The 27,483-nt window shown below is 41.5% G+C and overlaps 2 protein-coding genes across 2 annotated transcripts in view; one reads left to right on the top strand and one right to left on the bottom strand.

Annotated features, from left to right (window-relative positions):
- Positions 1–15,533, top strand: part of OSTM1 (osteoclastogenesis associated transmembrane protein 1) — a 36,148-nt gene extending 20,615 nt beyond the window's left edge. Inside the window, exon 7 of the mRNA XM_068116596.2 lies at positions 15,112–15,533. Coding sequence (XP_067972697.1) covers positions 15,112–15,161 — 50 coding nt within the window. The 3' untranslated portion in view covers positions 15,162–15,533. The remainder of the gene's footprint in view (positions 1–15,111) is intronic.
- Positions 15,534–16,960: 1,427 nt separating this feature from the next.
- Positions 16,961–27,483, bottom strand: part of LOC137427249 (uncharacterized) — a 146,385-nt gene continuing 135,862 nt past the window's right edge. The window contains exon 8 of the mRNA XM_078778534.1: positions 16,961–18,747. Within this exon, the coding sequence (XP_078634660.1) occupies positions 18,282–18,747 (466 nt within the window). The 3' untranslated portion in view covers positions 16,961–18,281. The remainder of the gene's footprint in view (positions 18,748–27,483) is intronic.

The raw sequence follows: 27,483 nt of genomic DNA, 5'->3' as shown, positions 1-27,483 counted from the left end.
TTCGATTTATATTCTTGGTATATTCGGGCTGATATTAAACTTTATTTATAATCTTGGTATATCCGGGCTGATATTAAACTTCATTTATATTCTTGGTATATTAGGGCTGATATTAAACTTGATTTATATTCTTGGTATACTAGGGCTGATATTAAACTTTATTTATATTCTTGGTATATTTGGGCTGATATTAAACTTGATTTATATTCTTGGTATATTTGGGCTGATATTAAACTTTATTTATAATCTTCGTATATCCGGGCTGATATTAAATTCGATTTATATTCTGGGTATATTTGGGCTGATATTAAACTTGATTTCTATTCTTGGTATATTCGGGCTGATATTAAACTTTATTTATATTCTTGGTAGATTTGGGCTGATATTAAATTCGATTTATATTCTTGGTATATTTGGGCTGATATTAAACTTTATTTATATTCTTGGTATATCCGGGCTGATATTAAACTTGATTTATATTCTTGGTATATTCGGGCTGATATTAAACTTTATTTATATTCTTGGTATATTTGGGCTGATATTAAACTTTATTTATATTCTTGGTATATTTGGGCTGATATTAAACTTTATTTATATTCTTGGTATATTTGGGCTGATATTAAACTTGATTTCTATTCTTGGTATATTCGGGCTGATATTAAACTTTATTTATATTCTTGGTATATTCAGGCTGATATTAAACTTTATTTATAATCTTGGTATATTTGGGCTGATATTAAACTTTATTTATAATCTTGGTATATTAGGGCTGATATTAAACTTTATTTATATTCTTGGTAAATCAGGGCTGATATTAAACTTTATTTATATTCTTGGTATATTAGGGCTGATATTAAACTTTATTTATATTCTTGGAAAATTTGGGCTGATATGAAACTTTATTTATATTCTTGGTGTATTAGGGCTGATATTAAACTTTATTTATATTCTTGGTATATTTGGGCTGATATTAAACTTTATTTATATTCTTGGTGTATTTGGGCTGATATTAAACTTTATTTATATTCTTGGTATATTTGGGCTGATATTAAACTTTATTTATATTCTTGGTATATTCGGGCTGATATTAAACTTTATTTATATTCTTGGTATATTAGGGCTGATATTAAACTTGATTTATATTCTTGGTGTATTTGGGCTGATATTAAATTCGATTTATATTCTTGGTATATTCGGGCTGATATTAAACTTTATTTATAATCTTGGTATATCCGGGCTGATATTAAACTTCATTTATATTCTTGGTATATTAGGGCTGATATTAAACTTGATTTATAGGTATATTAGGGCTGATATTAAACTTGATTTATATTCTTGGTATATTTGGGCTGATATTAAACTTTATTTATATTCTTGGTGTATTAGGGCTGATATTAAACTTGATTTATATTCTTGGTATATCCGGGCTGATATTAAATTCGATTTATATTCTTGGTATATTCGGGCTGATATTAAACTTTATTTATATTCTTGGTATATTTGGGCTGATATTAAACTTGATTTATATTCTTGGTATATTTGGGCTGATATTAAACTTTATTTATATTCTTGGTATATTAGGGCTGATATTAAACTTGATTTATATTCTTGGTATATTAGGGCTGATATTAAACTTGATTTATATTCTTGGTATATTTGGGCTGATATTAAACTTTATTTATAATCTTGGTATATCTGGGCTGATATTAAATTCGATTTATATTCTTGGTGTATTTGGGCTGATATTAAACTTTATTTATATTCTTGGTATATCCGGGCTGATATTAAACTTGATTTATATTCTTGGTATATTTGGGCTGATATTAAACTTTATTTATATTCTTGGTATATTCGGGCTGATATTAAACTTTATTTATATTCTTGGTGTATTTGGGCTGATATTAAATTCGATTTATATTCTTGGTATATTCGGGCTGATATTAAACTTTATTTATAATCTTGGTATATCTGGGCTGATATTAAACTTCATTTATATTCTTGGTATATTAGGGCTGATATTAAACTTTATTTATATTCTTGGTATATTAGGGCTGATATTAAACTTGATTTATATTCTTGGTATATTTGGGCTGATATTAAACTTTATTTATAATCTTGGTATATCTGGGCTGATATTAAATTCGATTTATATTCTTGGTGTATTTGGGCTGATATTAAACTTTATTTATATTCTTGGTATATCCGGGCTGATATTAAACTTGATTTATATTCTTGGTATATTTGGGCTGATATTAAACTTTATTTATATTCTTGGTGTATTTGGGCTGATATTAAATTCGATTTATATTCTTGGTATATTCGGGCTGATATTAAACTTTATTTATAATCTTGGTATATTCGGGCTGATATTAAATTCGATTTATATTCTTGGTGTATTTGGGCTGATATTAAACTTTATTTATATTCTTGGTATATCCGGGCTGATATTAAACTTTATTTATATTCTTGGTATATTCGGGCTGATATTAAACTTTATTTATATTCTTGGTGTATTTGGGCTGATATTAAATTCGATTTATATTCTTGGTATATTCGGGCTGATATTAAACTTTATTTATAATCTTGGTATATCCGGGCTGATATTAAACTTCATTTATATTCTTGGTATATTAGGGCTGATATTAAACTTGATTTATATTCTTGGTATACTAGGGCTGATATTAAACTTTATTTATATTCTTGGTATATTTGGGCTGATATTAAACTTGATTTATATTCTTGGTATATTTGGGCTGATATTAAACTTTATTTATAATCTTCGTATATCCGGGCTGATATTAAATTCGATTTATATTCTGGGTATATTTGGGCTGATATTAAACTTGATTTCTATTCTTGGTATATTCGGGCTGATATTAAACTTTATTTATATTCTTGGTAGATTTGGGCTGATATTAAATTCGATTTATATTCTTGGTATATTTGGGCTGATATTAAACTTTATTTATATTCTTGGTATATCCGGGCTGATATTAAACTTGATTTATATTCTTGGTATATTCGGGCTGATATTAAACTTTATTTATATTCTTGGTATATTTGGGCTGATATTAAACTTTATTTATATTCTTGGTATATTTGGGCTGATATTAAACTTTATTTATATTCTTGGTATATTTGGGCTGATATTAAACTTGATTTCTATTCTTGGTATATTCGGGCTGATATTAAACTTTATTTATATTCTTGGTATATTCAGGCTGATATTAAACTTTATTTATAATCTTGGTATATTTGGGCTGATATTAAACTTTATTTATAATCTTGGTATATTAGGGCTGATATTAAACTTTATTTATATTCTTGGTAAATCAGGGCTGATATTAAACTTTATTTATATTCTTGGTATATTTGGGCTGATATTAAACTTTATTTATAATCTTGGTATATTTGGGCTGATATTAAACTTGATTTATAATCTTGGTATATTCGGGCTGATATTAAATTCGATTTATATTCTTGGTATATTCGGGCTGATATTAAACTTGATTTATTAATCTTGGTATATTTGGGCTGATATTAAATTCGATTTATATTCTTGGTATATTTGGGCTGATATTAAACATGATTTATATTCTTGGTGTATTTGGGCTGATATTAAACTTGATTTATAATCTTGGTATATTAGGGCTGATATTAAACTTGATTTATATTCTTGGTGTATTTGGGCTGATATTAAATTCGATTTATATTCTTGGTATATTCGGGCTGAAATTAAACTTTATTTATATTCATGGTATATTAGGGCTGATATTAAACTTGATTTATATTATTGGTATATTTGGGCTGATATTAAACTTTATTTATAATCTTGGTATATTTGGGCTGATATTAAACTTTATTTATATTGTTGGTATATTTGGGCTGATATTAAACTTTATTTATATTATTGGTATATCCGGGCTGATATTAAATTCGATTTATATTCTTGGTATATTTGGGGTGATATTAAACTTTATTTATATTCTTGGTATATTTGGGCTGATATTAAACTTTATTTATATTCTTGGTATATTAGGGCTGATATTAAACTTGATTTATATTCTTGGTATATTCGGGCTGATATTAAACTTTATCTATAAGCTTGGTATATTAGGGCTGATATTAAACGTTATTTCTATTCTTGGTATATTCGGGCTGATATTAAGCTTTATTTATATTCTTGGTATATTTGGGCTGATATTAAACTTTATTTATATTCTTGGTATATTTGGGCTGATATTAAACTTTATTTATATACTTGGTATATTTGGGCTGATATTAAACTTTATTTATATTCTTGGTATAATTGGGCTGATATTAAACTTTATTTATATTCTTGGTATATTTGGGCTGATATTAAACTTTATTTATATTCTTGGTATATTTGGGCTGATATTAAACTTTATTTATATTCTTGGTATATTTTGGCTGATTTTTTTTTTTTTTTTTTTTTTTTGTATACAAGATCGAGGCTCGTGAAAGAGCGAACATTAATCACACAGAAAGACAAACAGACACATAAAACAAATAACATCGGGAGCGGTAGACAAGATGGGGAGAGAGGGGGAAGGACACAAACACAACATTTGAGAGCAGGGACCGAGAGACATGGAGACATGGAGAGATCTGTGGGAGGGAGAGGGCTTTGGGGGGGAGGCATGTGAAGGGGGGGAGGCATGTGAAGGGGGGGAGGCATGTGAAGGGGGGGGGGGGGGTGGGAGAGGTATAAACATATGGACACTGCCAGGATTTCCAGGAAATAAGTTGGAATTTCAAACAAGGTGGATCTGGGGTGAATTAGTGGGGGTAGAAAAGATCAAGGTTATGGATGGGGGAAGATAAGAGATGGTGGTGAACAGCTGTTTTAAAGACCTGGAGGGAGGAGAGGGATTGAAGGGAGTGTGGGAGTTTGTTCCACAGGCGGGAGAAAAGAGGAATGAAAGAGTGAAGGTGAGCAGAGAGCCGAGATTTCGGCAGTTTAACCATCAGAGGGTTGCTGGCAGATCTTGTGCGACCTGTAGGAATATTTGGGGGACAGAGCACAGAGAGAGCTGGGGGAGCAAGGCCGGAGAGGAGTCGGTAGAAGACAGAAAGACCACCTACCTGCCTGCGGTGAGTGAGTGAAAGGCCCTCAGAGATAGCTTCATCGCGGGAGATTCCAATGATTTTGAAAGCTTTGGATTCAACAGCGTGAAGCCGAGCCAGGTGTGAGGCAGGAGCACCAGCCCATAGGGGAGAACAGTATTCCATTGAGCTGCGGATGAAAGCCTTGTATGTGGTGAGGAGCTCAGGTGTGCCGAGGAAGGACTTCGCACGACGGAGGATGCCCAGTCAGCGACTGGCTTTGGAGGCCAGCTTGGAAATGTGGTTTTCCCAAGAAAGATCATGGCAGATAGTGAGACCCAAAAGCTTGAGTGACAGAACTTCTTGGAGAGGATTGTTGAGAAAGTAGATGGGAGGGTTGTCCAGTCGATCTTTTCGGAGAGACATAGTAAGAGAGTGAGATTTGGCAGGATTGAAAGACATGTTCCACTTGTTTGACCAGTCTGTGATTTTGTCCAGGTCTTCAGAGAGTGAGGAGGCTGCAGACTGCCGATCTGAGGGAAGAGGAATGGAGCGGCAGAGAGTGGAGTCATCAGCAAAGAGATAGAGAGGATTTTCAAGAGAGTCAGAGAGATCATTGATGAAGACGAGAAAAAGCACAGGGCCCAGAACACTGCCTTGGGGAACTCCAGCCTGAACAGCAAGGGGAGATGAGAGAAACCCATTCAGGGCCACACGTTGACTACGACCAGAGAGGAAGTCCGCAAGCCATGCATGGAGATTTCCATGGATACCATAGGAGGAGAGTTTGGTGAGCAGAGCTGGGTGCCAGACCGTATCAAAGGCCCTTGATATGTCAAGGGAGACAGCTCTGATTTCCTGTTTGGCATTGAGGACCTCCATCCATTGTTGAGACAGCAGAAGCAGCATGTCCAGAGTAGAGTGACCTGGTCTGAAACCAAATTGATGATCAGAGATCAAGCCATTGGAGAAGAGGAAAGATTTCATATCCGAAGCAATGATGGATTCCATGACTTTGCTGATAATTGGGAGCAGGCTGATTGGTCTGTAGTTGCAAGGATCTGTTTTTGCACCTTTTTTGTGTAAAGCGGTAATGTTAGCTGATTTCCAGGATGCTGGCAGATGACCTTGAGCAAAAGATAGGGTGAAAAGAACAGAGAGAGGGTGAGATAGAGCGGCAGAGCAGGATTTTAGGACCCGTGGGCTGATGCCGTCTGGTCCAGTTGCAGAATCAGAGTCGAGGTTTGACAAAAACTCCTCCACCTTGTCAGGAGAGAAGGACACAGAGTCCAGGAGCAGTTGGGTTCGACTGGGAAAGGTGGGAACAGAGAGAGATGGGTTTGGGACTAAGGATTTCGAGGCGAACACAGAGTTGAGGCATTCGGCTTTGTCACGTGCGATGTCAACTGTGTGGCCATTTGAGGTAAGGGAGGGGATGGAGGGGGAACAAACACCAGAAACGGATTTGACCAGACGCCACCAGGATTTGGAGGAAGGAGACAGGTTTGAGAGTTCATTCTTGAGTGAGGAGAGATAGTGCTTCCTGGCACTCCTGAGGGTAGACACACACTTGTTCCGAGCTTGGTGGAAGGAACTGAGATTTCCTTCAGTTGGATTAGCCTTCCAAGAGGCAAAGGCAAGTTGTTTCAGGGCAACTGCCTCACCACAAGATTCAGTGTACCATGGACGGGAGGAAGGGTAAGACAATTGAAGGCGAGATGGGATAAATCTGTGCATGAGAGAGATCAGTTTGCTTTGGAAGAATTCCCAGGAAGAATTGATGTCAGAGGCAGTGGAGATGGGAGACCAATCCAGACGATTGATGGCTGCTTGAAGACCGTCCCAGTCGGCCTGAGTGAAATGCCAGACTCGTCGACGCTGAGGAGGCTCTCTGAGAATGGCCAGAGAGATGTCCACTTTGACAAGCACATGATCAGAAGAACCGATTGGAGCAGAAGAAGAGCAGCAGACATTAGCAGGGAAGTTTGTCATAACCAAGTCTAGAAGAGAAGATACTCCATTGGCTGAGATCCGGGTCGGGAAATTGACAGATTGTGTCAATCCCAGTGAGTCACAGAAGTCCTTTGCTGAGGTGCCATGACTAGTGAGAGAGGAACCCACACCCAACCAGGTGGCATGATGACAGTTGAAGTCACCACATATGAGGAAGAGAGAGTTGGGATGAGTGGATAGAAGTTGGTCCATGTTGTCAGACATTGAAATGTAGATGGAGTCATCACTGTTTGGGGGACGGTACAGAACACATATGAACAAAAGGTGGGAGCGGAGAGGAAGCCGTAACCAGAGGTACTCCTGCGGGTGAGGAGGAAAGAGAGCAGTGCAAGGAGAGTGAGGAAGAGAGTTTTTGACAAAGATAGCCACCCCACCACCAGGCCGAGGCTCAGGTCTATCATACCGGAGGAGGGAGTAACCAGGAAGAGATATTAAGGAATCAGAGACATCTTGAAGGAGGAAAGTCTCTGTTAAGCAGATCAAGTCTGGATTGTCAGAAGCAACCTGTATGGAGAGATCAGTCAGGTTTGAGCGAAGGCCCCGGATGTTTGAGGTCCATACCGTTAATGAAGAGAGAGGGGGAGCATTGGGTACAGGACAGGGGAGGGGAGGAGTAGGGTAAGATGAAGGATGAGAGGGGGAGGTAGGGAGAGCAGTTGATAGTGTTTCAGATGTTGCAGAAGAGTTCCAAGAAAGGGAAGGATGAGGAGGATGAAAGGTTTGCTGGTGAAGGGATGCGGCACAATGAGGGGTTGTTTGAGGGGGGGCAGAGGAAAGTAGAAGGTTTGGGGGGGTGGAGGTATGAGATAGAAGGGAGACGAAGTGGGGAGGGGGCAGCTTGGAGGAGGAGGGGGGAGGAGAGAGAATTGGAGAGGAATGGTATGGGGGGAGAATTGAATGGGAGGGATTGGGGGGGAGTTTTGAAGGGGAGGAGTGAGGGGGGAGTTTAGGAGGGGAGGGGCAAGGGGGGAGTTTTGGAGGGAAGGGGAAAGGGGGGAGATCAGGAGTGGAGGGGCAAGGGGGGGGATTAGGAGGGGAGGGGCAAAGGGGAAGTTTAGGAGGGGAAGGGCAAGGGGGGAGTTCAGGAGTGGAGGGGCAAGGGGGGAGTTTAAGAGTGGTGGGGCAAGGGGGAAGTTTCGGAGTGTAGGTGCAAGGGGGGGGATTTGGATGGGAGGGGCAAGAGGGGAGTTTAGAAAGTGGATGATTAATGAAAGACGAACATTGATAACAAATTGGGTTTGTTGTGATTTTCAAGTTAGCAATCCGGTTCAGGATGATGGAGGAGGGATGGAATGAATGTGAATTTAGACCATGTAGTGAGGGAGACGTATAAGATATTGAATTTCTTTTTTTTGAAGTGGAATGAGTTGGAGAGGAAATTGAGAAAAGCCTTTTAAATAGGAAGAAAAACAGCGTGTTGTAATATACCACTGAATAAAAAACAGAAGGGGAAAGGTTAAACATATTTAAAAATATTTAAACAGAACTATGAACAATCTTATATGCACAAAAATACCAACGGGGGGAGAGCCGAGAGGGACCACCACGAGTCACGTGAACAGGGCAAACGGTGGATGGCAAGGAGATAATGGGGGTGGGGCGAACAGCACACCTGGACAGAAAATACAGGATGAGACAACAGTACACGTGGAGAAAATAAAATAAATGTTTTTGTTTTTTTTTGTTTGTTTTTTGGGGGGGGGGGGGGTGGGGATTTAGAACGTTAGACAGTATTATGTTCGGGGTAGAAGGGAAAAAACCAAGAGCCAAGCAAAACACACTTAAGTTAACAAAACACCGACGGGGGTACAACTACAAGGCCACACACGATGAGCAGAAAACGATTAATTAATTAATTACGAGTTACAGGAAATTCAAACCAAAACTAACTCTAATCAAACAATATCACATGGACGATAAAATAACGAATTGAAATTTGACAATCTATCTGGGGAAATGGGGGAGAAACACGTGGTCGAAGAACGAACGAACGAATAAGAATGAATAAACGAATGAGCACAGAGAAGGTAGTCTTTTTTTTTTGTTTTTTTTAGTTGAGATTTACATAAGGAAGTAGGCTTTGGGGTGGAAAGACTGGGAAAACAGAGAACGAAAGTTATTGGATCACAAACGACAGGCGCTGAGAGAAAAACAAAGCCTCAAGGTTGTACAGTGTACACTGTACAAGACCTCGAGACGACACGAATTAACGCGATTTTCAATACAGGTATGAAAGATTTGCACCGAAAATCTTTGACGGGACAATATACGTACATACACCATAAAAGAAATACAGTTATAACGAAAATACAAATTGGAACAATGCCTTAACTTCGATTTCGATGGAGAGCGTGGAGACCTGCGAAAAAACGAACCGTCGCCAGCAAGACCGGAAACGGAAGTCCCTTGACTTACACAAAAATGCAAAAACACCTTTCACAAGAATCGTCAGCAACTTAAAATTACACTTAAATAAAACGATGAAGAGTGAAACCGGTAGTCAGTCTGATATTAAACTTTATTTATATTCTTGGTATATTTGGGCTGATATTAAACTTTATTTATATTCTTGGTATATTTGGGCTGATATTAAACTTTATTTATATTCTTGGTATATTTGGGCTGATATTAAACTTTATTTATATTCTTGGTATATTAGGGCTGATATTAAACTTGATTTATATTCTTGGTATATTAGGGCTGATATTAAACTTTATCTATAAGCTTGGTATATTAGGGCTGATATTAAACGTTATTTCTATTCTTGGTATATTCGGGCTGATATTAAACTTTATTTATATTCTTGGTATATCCGGGCTGATATTAAAATTTATTTATATTCTTGGTATATCCGGGCTGATATTAAACTTTATTTATATTCTTGGTATATCCTGGCTGATATTAAACTTTATTTAAATTATTGGTTTATATATATATTTTTTCTTTTTTAAAAATTTATTTATACTGAATCGAGGCTCGTGAAAGAGCTGACAACCGCGAGGGAAAGACAGCACAGGGGGCACCGCGAGGGAAAGACAGCACAGGGGGCCCCGCGAGGGAAAGACAGCACAGGGGGACCCGCGAGGGAAAGACAGCACAGGGGGACCCGCGAGGGAAAGACAGCACAGGGGGACCCGTGAGGGAAAGACAACACAGGGGGACCGTGAGGGACAGACAGCACAGGGGGACCGCGAGGGAAAGACAGCACAGGGGGGGACCGCGAGGGAAAGACAGCACAGGGGGACCGCGAGGGAAAGACAGCACAGGGGGACCGCGAGGGAAAGACAGCACAGGGGGCACCGCGAGGGAAAGACAGCACAGGGGGCCCCGCGAGGGAAAGACAGCACAGGGGGCACCGCGAGGGAAAGACAGCACAGGGGGACCGCGAGGGAAAGACAGCACAGGGGGACCGCGAGGGAAAGACAGCACAGGGGGACCGCGAGGGAAAGACAGCACAGGGGGACCGCGAGGGAAAGACAGCACAGGGGGACCGCGAGGGAAAGACAGCACAGGGGGACCGCGAGGGAAAGACAGCACAGGGGGACCGCGAGGGAAAGACAGCACAGGGGGACCGCGAGGGAAAGACAGCACAGGGGGACCGCGAGGGAAAGACAGCACAGGGGGACCGCGAGGGAAAGACAGCACAGGGGGACCGCGAGGGAAAGACAGCACAGGGGGACCGCGAGGGAAAGACAGCACAGGGGGACCGCGAGGGAAAGACAGCACAGGGGGACCGCGAGGGAAAGACAGCACAGGGGGACCGCGAGGGAAAGACAGCACAGGGGGACCGCGAGGGAAAGACAGCACAGGGGGACCGCGAGGGAAAGACAGCACAGGGGGACCGCGAGGGAAAGACAGCACAGGGGGACCGCGAGGGAAAGACAGCACAGGGGGACCGCGAGGGAAAGACAGCACAGGGGGACCGTGAGGGGGACAGACAGGGGGACAGCGAGGGAAAGACAGCACAGAGGGACCGCGAGGGAAAGACAGCACAGAGGGACCCGTGAGGGAAAGACAGCACAGAGGGACCCGTGAGGGAAAGACAGCACAGGGGGCCCGCGAGGGAAAGACAGCACAGGGGGCCCCGTGAGGGAAAGACAGCACAGGGGGCCCCGCGAGGGAAAGACAGCACAGGGGGACCCGCGAGGGAAAGACAGCACAGGGGGACCGCGAGGGAAAGACAGCACAGGGGGACCGCGAGGGAAAGACAGCACAGGGGGACCGCGAGGGAAAGACAGCACAGGGGGACCGCGAGGGAAAGACAGCACAGGGGGACCGCGAGGGAAAGACAGCACAGAGGGACCGCGAGGGAAAGACAGCACAGGGGGACCGTGAGGGAAAGACAGCACAGTGGGACCGCGAGGGAAAGACAGCACAGAGGGACCGCGAGGGAAAGACAGCACAGTGGACCCACGAGGGAAAGACAGTACAGGGGGACCGTGAGGGAAAGAAAGCGCAAAGGGACCACGAGGGAAAGACAGTACAGGGGGACCGCGAGGGAAAGACAGCACAGGGGGACCGCGAGGGAAAGGCAGCACAGAGGGACCGCGAGGGAAAGACAGCACAGTGGACCCGCGAGGGAAAGACAGTACAGGGGGACCACGAGGGAAAGACAGCACAGGGGCACCGCGAGGGAAAGACAGCGCAAAGGGACCGCGAGGGAAAGACAGCGCAAAGGGACCGCGAGGGAAAGACAGCACAGGGGGACCGCGAGGGAAAGACAGTACAGGGGGACCGTGAGGGAAAGACAGCACAGGGGCACCGCGAGGGAAAGACAGCACAGTGGGACCGCGAGGGAAAGACAGCACAGTGGGACCGCGAGGGAAAGACAGCACAGTGGGACCGCGAGGGAAAGACAGCACAGAGGGACCGCGAGGGAAAGACAGCACAGTGGGACCGCGAGGGAAAGACCACAAAGGGACCGCGAGGGAAAGACAGCACAGTGGGACCGTGAGGGAAAGACAGCACAAAGGGACCACGATGGAAAGACAGTACAGGGGGACCGCGAGGGAAAGACAGCACAGGGGGACCACGAGGGAAAGACAGCACAGGGGGACCGTGAGGGAAAGACAGCACAGGGGCACCGCGAGGGAAAGACAGCACAGTGGGACCGCGAGGGAAAGACAGCACAGTGGGACCGCGAGGGAAAGACAGCACAGTGGGACCGCGAGGGAAAGACAGCACAGAGGGACCGCGAGGGAAAGACAGCACAGTGGGACCGCGAGGGAAAGACAGCGCAAAGGGACCACGAGGGAAAGACAGCACAGTGGGGCCGCGAGGGAAAGACAGCACAAGGGGACCACGAGGGAAAGACAGTACAGGGGGACCGCGAGGGAAAGACAGCACAGGGGCACCGTGAGGGAAAGACAGCGCAAAGGGACCGCGAGGGAAAGACAGCACAGGGGGACCGCGAGGGAAAGACAGCACAGGGGGACCGCGAGGGAAAGACAGCACAGGGGCACCGCGAGGGAAAGACAGCACAGGGGCACCGCGAGGGAAAGACAGCACAGTGGGACCGTGAGGGAAAGACAGCACAGTGGGACTGCGAGGGAAAGACAGCACAGGGGGACCGCGAGGGAAAGACAGCACAGGGGGACCGCGAGGGAAAGACAGCACAGTGGGACCGCGAGGGAAAGACAGCACAAAGGGACCGCGAGGGAAAGACAGCACAGTGGGACCGTGAGGGAAAGACAGCACAAAGGGACCACGATGGAAAGACAGTACAGGGGGACCGCGAGGGAAAGACAGCACAGGGGGACCACGAGGGAAAGACAGCACAGGGGGACCGTGAGGGAAAGACAGCACAGGGGCACCGCGAGGGAAAGACAGCACAGTGGGACCGCGAGGGAAAGACAGCACAGTGGGACCGCGAGGGAAAGACAGCACAGTGGGACCGCGAGGGAAAGACAGCACAGTGGGACCGCGAGGGAAAGACAGCGCAAAGGGACCACGAGGGAAAGACAGCACAGTGGGGCCGCGAGGGAAAGACAGCACAAGGGGACCGCGAGGGAAAGACAGCACAGTGGGACCGTGAGGGAAAGACAGCACAAAGGGACCACGATGGAAAGACAGTACAGGGGGACCGCGAGGGAAAGACAGCACAGGGGGACCACGAGGGAAAGACAGCACAGGGGGACCGCGAGGGAAAGACAGCACAGGGGCACCGCGAGGGAAAGACAGCACAGGGGCACCGCGAGGGAAAGACAGCACAGTGGGACCGTGAGGGAAAGACAGCACAGGGGGACCGCGAGGGAAAGACAGCACAGGGGGACCGCGAGGGAAAGACAGCACAGGGGGACCGCGAGGGAAAGACAGCACAGGGGGACCGCGAGGGAACGACAGCACAGGGGGACCGCGAGGAAAAGACAGCACAGGGGGACCGCGAGGGAAAGACAGCACAGAGGGACCGCGAGGGAAAGACAGCACAGAGGGACCGCGAGGGAAAGACAGCACAGAGGGACCGCGAGGGAAAGACAGCACAGAGGGACCCCGAGGGAAAGAGAGCACAGAGGGACCGCGAGGGAAAGACAGTACGATATTAAACAGTACGATATCCAGGCTGATATTAAACTTGATTTATATTCTTGGTATATCCGGGCTGATATTAAATTCGATTTATATTCTTGGGATATTCGGGCTGATATTAAACTTTATTTATATTCTTGGTATATTTGGGCTGATATTAAACTTGATTTATATTCTTGGTATATTTGGGCTGATATTAAACTTTATTTATATTCTTGGTATATTTGGGCTGATATTAAACTAGATTTATATTCTTGGTATATCCGGGCTGATATTAAATTCGATTTATATTCTTGGGATATTCGGGCTGATATTAAACTTTATTTATATTCTTGGTATATTTGGGCTGATATTAAACTTTATTTATATTCTTGGTATATTTGGGCTGATATTAAACTTTATTTATATTCTTGGTATATTTGGGCTGATATTAAACTTGATTTCTATTCTTGGTATATTCGGGCTGATATTAAACTTTATTTATATTCTTAGTATATTCAGGCTGATATTAAACTTTATTTATAATCTTGGTATATTTGGGCTGATATTAAACTTTATTTATATTCTTGGTATATTTGGGCTGATATTAAACTTTATTTATAATCTTGGTATATTAGGGCTGATATTAAACTTTATTTATATTCTTGGTAAATCAGGGCTGATATTAAACTTTATTTATATTCTTGGTATATCCGGGGCTGATATTAAACTTGATTTATAATCTTGGTATATTTGGGCTGATATTAAATTCGATTTATATTCTTGGTGTATTCGGGCTGATATTAAACTTGATTTATATTCTTGGTATATTAGGGCTGATATTAAACTTGATTTATAATCTTGGTATATTTGGGCTGATATTAAATTCGATTTATAATCTTGGTATATTCGGGCTGATATTAAACTTTATTTATATTCTTGGTATATCCGGGCTGATATTAAACTTTATTTATATTCTTGGTATATTCAGGCTGATATTAAACTTTATTTATATTCTTGGTATATCCGGGCTGATATTAAACTTTATTTATATTCTTGGTATATCCGGGCTGATATTAAACTTTATTTATATTCTTGGTATATTCGGGCTGATATTAAACTTTATTTATATTCTTGGTATATCCGGGCTGATATTGAACTTTATTTATATTCTTGGTATATTAGGGCTGATATTTAACTTTATTTATATTCTTGGTATATCCGGGCTGATATTAAACTTGATTTATATTCTTGATATATTAGGGCTGATATTAAAGCATAAAATAAGCATTTACACATTTAGGACCGGCATTAAACTATATTTGTCCTCTTGTTGAAGTTAGACTGACATTAAACTTTCGTCATATGGTCAAGCAGGACCGACATTCAACTCTATTTACTTTCACAGTAACCTCATGACTAGTGATTTGTTGTATCCTTTCCATTAAAAAAGGGTATTAAACAAGGCGCACGTGTGTTTATACATGTTATTGGCTGCGTTCTGATTTCATTTCCTCTGTTCCTTAGCAAAGAGATTTCGACCGACAGGTGGTGATGCCATGTTTGAGGAAAGATGAAGAGGTGTCCACCTCACTGCTTTACTTCATCTTTCCTGCTCAGCATCTCGATGATGCTACAAGTAAATGCATTGGAGAAATTTTGAAAATGTCATCCTGTTTCACATCGCTTTCAATCTCCAACCTTCATAATGACCCCTGAATGCATTTGGTTGAATCGTGGAGAAATACAGCGTTTCCAAAGGGAGAAACGATGGAAGCAAATGCTTTGGAAATTCTCCTGACTGCCCCCTCTGTGTGAGTAAAGTTTTTAAGTCGATTAGTTTAAATCAAATGTTCATGAAACTGAACCCTCGTGTGAACTGTTTCCTCTAACGCCATTCCCACCGACTGATGTTGATTGTAATAAAACAGCTGTTTTACAACATTGTTTGCAAGTGTTCTCCATATATTTGCTTTGTCTTGGGAACCTGTGTGCATGTTTAATTGCTAAATGAGCTAAAGGTTTGTGGTAACCCAGCAATTTTGGTTTCACTTTATCTCAGTTGGATTTTGATTGTAGGATGAGGGGTGACTTACATCTGTGGCCCAACAAACGAACTGGGACATGTAGGTTTCAATCAAGACTGGAATATACAACATCGATTGATCAGGGACAGTTGAGAGATGTCGATAATCTTTTGGAATCCCACTTTAGAAACTCGTACTACAACAGCTTACCCAATTGCAGCTCAGCATTGGTAAGACAGTGTCAGCGGCATACCATCTTAACAACAGAGAAGCAAAAAGGGAAATGGACGTGTTCGTTGACAACAAACGCCTGGAGTTCCAGCAAGCCCCAAAGTACCTCGGTGTACGCCTAGATCGGATACTGTCCTTCAAGCAACACCTAGAAGAAGTTAAGGCCAAGGTGACATCAAGGGTCTCGCTTATCCGACGTCTCGCTGGTACGACCTGGGAAGCCTCCGCCAAGACCCTACGAATATCCACGCAAGCCCTGGTCTTCTATGCAGCCGAATACTGCACCCCAGCCTGGAGCAGAAACCCACACGTGAGAAAGGTTGATGTTGCCATTAACAACGCCCTCCGCATTGTAGCTGGTTGCTTGAAGCCCACCCCGGCATTCCACCTGCCAGTCCTAGTGGGAATCGCCCTGGCCGGCCTCCGACGGGAGGCTGCTACCCTCGCCCTGGCAAGGAATGCCCAGAAACATGACTGGCACATCCTGAACAACACCACAACGATAGTGGCGCCTCCAAGCAGACTCAAGTCCCGCCATCCTTAGAACAAGGCGGCACAAGAGATGCTCAGTTCTATCCCTGAGGACCTGTCTAGAAGCGCATGGCTGGCGGCATCTTGGAAGCAGGTGTGGGAAACGGCCGGGCCCACCCGCATCCACCGCTACATCTGGGACCCAGGAGGTGGCGTCGTAGGAGAAGACCTACCACGCCTGCAATGGACCTTGCTGAACCGTCTACGTACGGGGGTCGGCCGCTTCAAATCATCGCTGAAGATGTGGGGACTGGCAGATAGCGCCGTGTGCGAGTGCGGCGAGCCTGAGCAGACTGCCGAACACAGAATTACCACCTGCCCCCTATACAGACCACCTTCAGAAGCCGGCCTCTTCGACGTAGGACCAGAGATGAGGGCATGGCTGCACGACACTGAGCTGGCCATCTGATGATACACGAAAGAAGAAGCTTACCCAATGGGTGCTGCTTGACTCATGCGCACACCTTGACATGTCCCACCTGGTCCATACAAATAAATGACTTTTTTGCTTGGAGACCTTTATAAAATTGTTTACGTTAAGGCCCAACAGTAGAAAACCTGAATTAAAGAGAAAAATGACAATCTCATCCAAATAAATAACCGCTTTAATAACAAGATGCTGGTAATCCAAACATACTCAGTGTGATTCTATAAATTTGATAAGTCTAAAAACCCTCCATTTGATCCAGTCGAGACGAGCAGCAATGACTGGAATGCTTTTCTCAACTAGAATATGAATATAGACCAAGAAAAAGAGAAAATTTGTCGAATTTAGTTGTCCATCGGAACCTGCTGTTTTACCTGGTGACATATTCCACAGCACCATTTTCTTGAAAAGAAGGAATGAACGATTCATGGAAGCGGATTCAGGCTTTCCAGTCTGCATTTCTCATCCACATTATGCTTTCAGAAGCTTTCAAGACTAAATAACGAAAACAGTTGCAAAGTTGACCACAGGCACTTTAACTGGTACAAAAGGGGTTAAAATGAACAGCCTACATGTACTCCTGTTCCACTTCATATTGCTCATCTTACTAACTGCTCCTGGTGTATTTTGTAAAAAGGAATCTGCAAAAACATTCAGCTCCCTTGTTTACACAGGTCTGGGATAGTTCTTGTGCACATCGCATCTCGGAATAGACCGTGTTGGTTCACCAGGACATCGCATCTCGGAATAGACCGTGTTGGTTCACCAGGACATCGCATCTCGGAATAGACCGTGTTGGTTCACCAGGACATCGCATCTCGGAATAGACCGTGTTGGTTCACCAGGACATCGCATCTCGGAATAGACCGTGTTGGTTCACCAGGACATCGCATCTCGGAATAGACCGTGTTGGTTCACCAGGACATCGCATCTCGGAATAGACCGTGTTGGTGCTTTGCTGCTTTATGGCTTCACACCATGACTGAAACTTCATAAAAAGCTACGTCTATTTAGGCAAACGGCAATTGTAGGAAGTGCAATAACAGTATTGTGCAACTATCATAATAAGGGCATACATCTGAAGACATTTTTTTTAAGGCTGCTAAATAAAAAAATAAATTGAGGGAAAATGGTTGTCAGATGGCAAAATTAAGATGGAAGAGGGGTGGGGTTGGGTGGGAGGAAGAGTCTGAGACGAAACAAGAAGGTGGAGTGGAAGATGAGTGAACTTCTCTCACAAGTTGGTTTTTATGCCACAATTAAACTCTTGTCCCTGAGAACAAATTACCTTTGGACTTGGTCATTGGCAGGAGTTGAATAAAAAATGAACTTTATTTGCTCAGAATAATAAACTGTACTTTGTCTAATCAGCCTGTCCAGGCAAATGAGGCCTTATCAGGCAAGGTGTGAATCCCACATTATACGGTGGAAGTGATACACAGGATGCTGCGAATTGCGTTTTGCGAACCCAAATGCTGGCATCACAATGTACCCTCACAATGCTCACCCTCGCCTTCCGAAATTGCTTGCATGGGCAAGCTGTGTAGCCGGCTGCGCGAGTTGAAGCGGCTACTACCAGCAGAGGGCGGTGTCTTCGAACGGCCGAGACGTACACCACCCGGTGTAAGGGCACCTTCTGATCTCGGAGCAATGCCCTCGCTAACATAGCGCTTGCTCAAACTGCGTTCGGGGGATGCGAGTGGACTCGACGATGGTGACGTGTCCCCTTGACCTATTCGCAGCATATCGACGGCTGACATTCGTTGTGTGGTGTCCATTCGTGATCCTTTGCGTAATAACAAAGCTTTGAACTCCTCATTGCCAGGATTCTGACGCCGACGTGCCATCGGGCCTGGAAGCTGTCTGGAAGTTGGAGGCGAAGCTGAACGATGGCGAGCGCGACTGCTCGAGGGTTCCATATCACGACCGAGAACCCTTCGTTTGGTTCTGTGGTGAGGCAGAGGGGACGGTTAATAATTTCTACCTGGACCAGTTATGTGGCTACTTAAGGTACATGTGGAATAAAAAAAAATCGTCCAGAACCGTGTCCCTTTTCCGCTGCACACAACGTATTACAGGCCATTTGCCATTTCATGGAATGGTCTATGGATTCATTTAGCCTTAGTGTCAGAATCACGTGGTATCATTAACATTACTTGGGTTCAGTGACATGGTGTCTAAAAAAGAAAAGAGAAAAAGAGCAGGCCGCAATAGACAGACAGACAGTCTGTTTTCCGAGAATGAACCGTCGACTGAGAATGAATAGACCGTCTATTTTGCCACGTGGTGTTGATTTTGTGTGAGTTTTGATTTTGCCACGTGGTGTTGATTTTGTGAGTTTTGATTTTTCCACATGGTTTTGATTTTGTCACGTGGTTTTGATTTTGCCATATGGTTTTGATTTTGCCATATGGTTTTGATTTTGTCACGTGGTTTTGATTTTGCCATATGGTTTTGATTTTGTCACGTTGTTTTGATTTTGTCACGTGGTTTTGATTTTGCCATATGGTGTTGATTTTGTGTGTTTTGATTTTGTCATGTGGTTTTGATTTTGCCATATGGTTTTGATTTTGTGTGTTTTGATTTTGTCATGTGGTTTTGATTTTGCCATATGGTTTTGATTTTGTCACGTTGTTTTGATTTTGTCACGTGGTTTTGATTTTGCCATATGGTGTTGATTTTGTGTGTTTTGATTTTGTCACGTGGTTTTGATTTTGCCATATGGTTTTGATTTTGTCACGTTGTTTTGATTTTGTCACGTGGTTTTGATTTTGCCATATGGTGTTGATTTTGTGTGTTTTGTTTTTGTCACGTGGTTTTGATTTTGCCATATGGTTTTGATTTTGCCATATGGTGTTGATTTTGTGTGTTTTGATTTTGTCATGTGGTTTTGATTTTGCCATATGGTTTTGATTTTGTCACGTTGTTTTGATTTTGTCACGTGGTTTTGATTTTGCCACGTGGTTTTGATTTTGCCATATGGTGTTGATTTTGTGTGTTTTGATTTTGTCATGTGGTTTTGATTTTGCCATATGGTTTTGATTTTGTGTGTTTTGATTTTGTCATGTGGTTTTGATTTTGCCATATGGTTTTGATTTTGTCACGTTGTTTTGATTTTGTCACGTGGTTTTGATTTTGCCATATGGTGTTGATTTTGTGTGTTTTGATTTTGTCACGTGGTTTTGATTTTGCCATATGGTTTTGATTTTGTGTGTTTTGATTTTGTCACGTGGTTTTGATTTTGCCATATGGTGTTGATTTTGTGTGTTTTGTTTTTGTCACGTGGTTTTGATTTTGCCATATGGTTTTGATTTTGCCATATGGTGTTGATTTTGTGTGTTTTGATTTTGTCATGTGGTTTTGATTTTGCCATATGGTTTTGATTTTGTCACGTTGTTTTGATTTTGTCACGTGGTTTTGATTTTGCCACGTGGTTTTGATTTTGCCATATGGTGTTGATTTTGTGTGTTTTGATTTTGTCATGTGGTTTTGATTTTGCCATATGGTTTTGATTTTGTGTGTTTTGATTTTGTCATGTGGTTTTGATTTTGCCATATGGTTTTGATTTTGTCACGTTGTTTTGATTTTGTCACGTGGTTTTGATTTTGCCATATGGTGTTGATTTTGTGTGTTTTGATTTTGTCATGTGGTTTTGATTTTGCCATATGGTTTTGATTTTGTCACGTTGTTTTGATTTTGTCACGTGGTTTTGATTTTGTCACGTGGTTTTGATTTTGCCATATGGTGTTGATTTTGTGTGTTTTGATTTTGTCATGTGGTTTTGATTTTGCCATATGGTTTTGATTTTGTGTGTTTTGATTTTGTCATGTGGTTTTGATTTTGCCATATGGTTTTGATTTTGTCACGTTGTTTTGATTTTGTCACGTGGTTTTGATTTTGCCATATGGTGTTGATTTTGTGTGTTTTGATTTTGTCATGTGGTTTTGATTTTGCCATATGGTTTTGATTTTGTCACGTTGTTTTGATTTTGTCACGTGGTTTTGATTTTGCCATATGGTGTTGATTTTGTGTGTTTTGATTTTGTCACGTGGTTTTGATTTTGCCATATGGTTTTGATTTTGTCACGTTGTTTTGATTTTGTCACGTGGTTTTGATTTTGCCATATGGTGTTGATTTTGTGTGTTTTGATTTTGTCACGTGGTTTTGATTTTGCCATATGGTGTTGATTTTGTGTGTTTTTTGATTTTGTCACGTGATTTTGATTTTCCATATGGTTTTGATTTTGTCACGTGATTTTGATTTTCCATATGGTTTTGATTTTGTCATGTGGTTTTGATTTTGCCATATGGTTTTGATTTTGTCACGTTGTTTTGATTTTGTCACGTGGTTTTGATTTTGCCATATGGTGTTGATTTTGTGTGTGTTTTGATTTTGTCATATGGTGTTGATTTTGCCACGTGGTTTTGATTTTGTCACGTGGTTGCGATTTTGCCACGTGGTTTTGATTTTGTCACGTGGTTTTGATTTTGTCACGTGGTTGCGATTTTGCCACGTGGTTTTGATTTTGTCACGTGGTTGCGATTTTGCCATATGGTGTTGATTTTGCCACGTGGTTTTGATTTTGTCACGTGGTTGCGATTTTACCACGTGGTTTTGATTTTGTCACGTGGTTTTGATTTTGTCACGTGGTTTTGATTTTGTCACGTGGTTTTGATTTTGTCACGTGGTTTTGATTTTGTCACGTGGTTGCGATTTTGCCACGTGGTTTTGATTTTGTCACGTGGTTGCGATTTTGCCATATGGTGTTGATTTTGCCATATGGTATTGATTTTGCCATATGGTGTTGATTTTGTGAGTTTTGCACATGGTTTTGATTTTGTCACGTGGTTGCGATTTTGCCATGTGGTTTTGGTTTTGCCATATGGTGTTGATTTTGTCACGTGGTTTTGATTTTGTCACGTGGTTGCGATTTTGCCATATGGTGTTGATTTTGCCATATGGTGTTGATTTTGCCATATGGTGTTGATTTTGTGAGTTTTGATTTTTCCACATGGTTTTGATTTTGTCACGTGGTTGCGATTTTGCCACGTGGTTTTGATTTTGTCACGTGGTTGCGATTTTGCCATGTGGTTTTGGTTTTGCCATATGGTGTTGATTTTGTCACGTGGTTTTGATTTTGTCACGTGGTTGCGATTTTGCCATATGGTGTTGATTTTGCCATATGGTATTGATTTTGCCATATGGTGTTGATTTTGTGAGTTTTGATTTTTCCACATGGTTTTGATTTTGTCACGTGGTTGCGATTTTACCACGTGGTTTTGATTTTGCCATATGGTGTTGATTTTGCCATATGGTATTGATTTTGCCACATGGTTTTGATTTTGTCACGTGGTTGTGATTTTGCCACGTGGTTTTGATTTTGCCATATGGTGTTGATTTTGTGAGTTTTGATTTTTCCGCATGGTTTTGATTTTGTCACGTGGTTGCGATTTTGCCACGTGGTTTTGATTTTGTCACGTGGTTGCGATTTTGCCATGTGGTTTTGGTTTTGCCATATGGTGTTGATTTTGTCACGTGGTTTTGATTTTGTCACGTGGTTGCGATTTTGCCATATGGTGTTGATTTTGCCATATGGTGTTGATTTTGCCATATGGTGTTGATTTTGTGAGTTTTGATTTTTCCACATGGTTTTGATTTTGTCACGTGGTTGCGATTTTGCCACGTGGTTTTGATTTTGTCACGTGGTTGCGATTTTGCCATGTGGTTTTGGTTTTGCCATATGGTGTTGATTTTGTCACGTGGTTTTGATTTTGTCACGTGGTTGCGATTTTGCCATATGGTGTTGATTTTGCCATATGGTATTGATTTTGCCATATGGTGTTGATTTTGTGAGTTTTGATTTTTCCACATGGTTTTGATTTTGTCACGTGGTTGCGATTTTACCACGTGGTTTTGATTTTGCCATATGGTGTTGATTTTGCCATATGGTATTGATTTTGCCACATGGTTTTGATTTTGTCACGTGGTTGCGATTTTACCACGTGGTTTTGGTTTTGCCATATGGTGTTGATTTTGTGTGTTTTGTTTTTGTCACGTGGTTTTGATTTTGCCATATGGTATTGATTTTGCCATATGGTGTTGATTTTGCCATGTGGTTTTGGTTTTGCCATATGGTGTTGATTTTTCCACATGGTTTTGATTTTGTCACGTGGTTGCGATTTTGCCACGTGGTTTTGATTTTGTCACGTGGTTGCGATTTTGCCATGTGGTTTTGGTTTTGCCATATGGTGTTGATTTTTCCACATGGTTTTGATTTTGTCACGTGGTTGCGATTTTGCCACGTGGTTTTGATTTTGTCACGTGGTTGCGATTTTGCCATGTGGTTTTGGTTGTGCCATATGGTGTTGATTTTTCCACATGGTTTTGATTTTGTCACGTGGTTGCGATTTTGCCATATGGTGTTGATTTTGCCATATGGTATTGATTTTGCCATATGGTGTTGATTTTGTGAGTTTTGATTTTTCCACATGGTTTTGATTTTGTCACGTGGTTGCGATTTTACCACGTGGTTTTGATTTTGCCATATGGTGTTGATTTTGCCTTGTGGTTTTGATTTTGTCACGTGGTTGTGATTTTGCCACGTGGTTTTGATTTTGCCATATGGTGTTGATTTTGTGAGTTTTGATTTTTCCACATGGTTTTGATTTTGTCACGTGGTTGCGATTTTACCACGTGGTTTTGATTTTGCCATATGGTGTTGATTTTGCCATATGGTATTGATTTTGCCACATGGTTTTGATTTTGTCACGTGGTTGTGATTTTGCCACGTGGTTTTGATTTTGCCATATGGTGTTGATTTTGTGAGTTTTGATTTTTCCGCATGGTTTTGATTTTGTCACGTGGTTGTGATTTTGCCATATGGTGTTGATTTTGTGAGTTTTGATTTTGCCATATGGTGTTGATTTTGTCACATGGTTTTGATTTTGTCACGTGGTTGCGATTTTCCCATATGGTGTTGATTTTGTGAGTTTTGATTTTGTCACGTGGTTGCGATTTTACCATGTGGTTTTGATTTTTCCACATGGTTTTGATTTTGTCACGTGGTTGTGATTTTGCCATGTGGTTATGATTTTGCGATGTGGTTTTGATTTTGTGAGTTTTGATTTTTCCGCATGGTTTTGATTTTGTCACGTGGTTGTGATTTTGCCATATGGTGTTGATTTTGTGAGTTTTGATTTTGCCATATGGTGTTGATTTTGTGAGTTTTGATTTTGTCACGTGGTTGCGATTTTACCATGTGGTTTTGATTTTTCCACATGGTTTTGATTTTGTCATGTGGTTTTGATTTTGTCATGTGGTTATGATTTTGCGATGTGGTTTTGATTTTGTGAGTTTTGATTTTTCCACAGGGTTTTGATTTTGTCATGTGGTTATGATTTTGCCATGTGGTTTTGATTTTGTGAGTTTTGATTTTGTCACGTGGTTGCGATTTTACCATGTGGTTTTGATTTTTCCACAGGGTTTTGATTTTGTCACGTGATTTTGATTTTGCGATGTGGTTATGATTTTGTCATGTGGTTTTGATTTTGCCATATGGTTTTGATTTTGTCACGTTGTTTTGATTTTGCCACATGGTTTTGATTTTGCCATATGGTGTTGATTTTGCCTTGTGGTTTTGATTTTGCCACGTGGTTGTGATTTTATGGGACAGTTTTGATTTTGCCACGCACTTGATTTTACAGCGTGGTTTTGATGTTACGGGACAGTTTTGATTTTGTCACGTGGTTGTGATTTTGCCATGTGGTTGTGATTTTTGCCACGTGGTTTTGATTTTGCCATGTGGTTGATTTTTCCACGTGGTTATGATTTTGCCATGTTGTTTTGATTTTTCCACGTGGTTTTGATTTTGTGTTAGTTTTGATTTTGCCATTGGTTTTGATTTTGCCATGCGGTTGTGATTTTTGCCATGCGGTTGTGATTTTTGCCATGCCGTTGTGATTTTTGCCATGCCGTTGTGATTTTTGCCATGCGGTTTTGATTTTGCCACATGGTTGTGATGTGGGAGAGTTTTGATTTTGCCACGTGGTTGTGATTTTGTGGGACGGTTGTGATTTTGCCACATGGTTTTGATTTTTCCATGTGGTTATGATTTTTGCCACGCAGTCATGATTTTGCCACGTGGTTGTGATTTTTTTTTTCCACGCAGTTTTGATTTTGCCATGTGGTTTTGATTTTACCATGTGGTTGTGATTTTGCCATGTGGTTGTGATTTTTTTTCCACGCAGTATTTATTTTGCCTCATGGTTGTGATTTTGCCACTTGGTTTTGATTTTGTGTGACAGTTTTGATTTTGCCACGTGGTTGTGATTTTGCCACGTGGTTGTGATTTTGCCTCGTGGTTGTGATTTTGCCATTGGTTTTGATTTTGCCATGCGGTTGTGATTTTAGCCATGCGGTTTTGATTTTGCCACATGGTTGTGATGTGGGAGAGTTTTGATTTTGCCACGTGGTTGTGATTTTGCCACATGGTTTTGATTTTTCCATGTGGTTGTGATTTTTGCTACGTGGTTTTGATTTTGCCATGTGGTTGTGATTTTTTTTTTCCACGCAGTATTGATTTTGCCACGTGGTTTTGATTTTACCATGTGGTTGTGATTTTTTTTCCATGCAGTATTTATTTTGCCAAGTGGTTTTGATTTTGTGTGACAGTTTTGATATTTCCACGTGGTTGTGATGTGGGAGAGTTTTTATTTTGCTACGTGGTTGTGATTTTTTTTCCACGTGGTTTTGATTTTGCCTAGTTGTTGTGATTTTGCCATGCGGTTGTGATTTTTGCCACATGGTTAATTTTACCGCGTGGTTTTGATGTTACGGGACAGTTTTGATTTTGTCACGTGGTTGTGATTTTGCCATGTGGTTGTGATTTTTCCACAGGATTTTGATTTTGCCACGTGGTTATGATTTTGCCATGTGGTTTTGATTTTGTGTGACGGTTGTGATTTTTGCCTCATGGTTGTGATTTTGCCACTTGGTTTTGATTTTGTGTGACAGTTTTGATTTTGCCATGTGGTTGTGATTTTTGCCACATGGTTGTGATTTTGCCACATGGTTTTGATTTTGCCATGTGGTTTTGATTTTACCCTGTGGTATTGAATTTTGCCACGTGGTTTTGATTTTGCCATGTGGTTGTGATTTTGCCACGTGGTTTTGATTTTTCCACGTGGTTTTGATTTTGCCATGTGGTTGTGATTTTTTCCACGCAGTATTGATTTTGCCACGTGGTTGTGATTTTTTTTTTTTCCATGCAGTATTGATTTTGCCACGTGGTTTTGATTTTGCCATGTGGTTGTGATTTTGCTTTGTGGTTTTGATTTTGCCATGTGGTTGTAATTTTTCCACGCAGTATTGATTTTGCCACGTGGTTGTGATTTTTTTTTTTCCATGCAGTATTGATTTTGCCACGTGGTTTTGATTTTGCCATGTGGTTGTAATTTTTCCACGAAGTATTGATTTTGCCACGTGGTTTTGATTTTACCATGTGGTTGTGATTTTTTTTCCATGCAGTATTTATTTTGCCAAGTGGTTTTGATTTTGTGTGACAGTTTTGATTTTTCCACGTGGTTGTGATGTGGGAGAATTTTTATTTTGCCATGTGGTTGTGATTTTGTGGGACAGTCTTGATTTTGCCACATGGTTTTGATTTTGTGTGACAGTTTTGATATTTCCACGTGGTTGTGATGTGGGAGAGTTTTTATTTTGCTATGTGGTTGTGATTTTTTTTCCACGCGGTTTTGATTTTGCCTTGTTGTTGTGATTTTGCCATGCGGTTGTGATTTTTGCCACATGGTTAATTTTACCGCGTGGTTTTGATGTTACGGGACAGTTTTGATTTTGTCACGTGGTTGTGATTTTGCCATGTGGTTGTGATTTTCCCACAGGATTTTGATTTTGCCACGTGGTTATGATTTTGCCATGTGGTTTTGATTTTGTGTGACGGTTGTGATTTTTGCCACATGGTTGTGATTTTGCTTCGTGGTTGTGATTTTGCCACTTGGTTTTGATTTTGTGTGACAGTTTTGATTTTGCCATGTGGTTGTGATTTTTGCCACATGGTTGTGATTTTGCCACATGGTTTTGATTTTGCCATGTGGTTTTGATTTTACCCTGTGGTATTGATTTTTGCCACATGGTTGTGATTTTGCCACGTGGTTTTGATTTTGCCATGTGGTTGTGATTTTGCCACGTGGTTTTGATTTTGCCATGTGGTTGTGATTTTTCCACGTGGTTTTGATTGTTCCACGTGGTTTTGATTTTGCCATGTGGTTGTGATTTTTTTCCACGCAGTATTGATTTTGCCACGTGGTTTTGATTTTGCCATGTGGTTGTGATTTTGCTTTGTGGTTTTGATTTTGCCATGTGGTTGTGATTTTTTTCCACGCAGTATTGATTTTGCCACGTGGTTTTGATTTTGCCATGTGGTTGTGATTTTGCTTTGTGGTTTTGATTTTGCCATGTGGTTGTAATTTTTTCCACGAAGTATTGATTTTGCCACGTGGTTGTGATTTTGCTACGTGGTTTTTATTTTTCCACGTGGTTGTGATTTTTTTTTGCCACGTGGTTTTGATTTTGCCATGTAGTTGTGATTTTGCCACGTGGTTGTGATGTGGGAGAATTTTTATTTTGCTGCGCAGTTTTTATTTTGCCATGTGGTTGTGATTTTGT

The sequence above is a fragment of the Myxine glutinosa genome, chromosome 5 (genome assembly GCF_964187855.1).
Source record: "Myxine glutinosa chromosome 5, kmMyxGlut1.1, whole genome shotgun sequence".
NCBI lineage: Eukaryota > Metazoa > Chordata > Myxini > Myxiniformes > Myxinidae > Myxine > Myxine glutinosa.
Note: the sequence above shows the minus strand (reverse complement) of the source record. Positions and strands in the feature narration are given on the sequence as shown.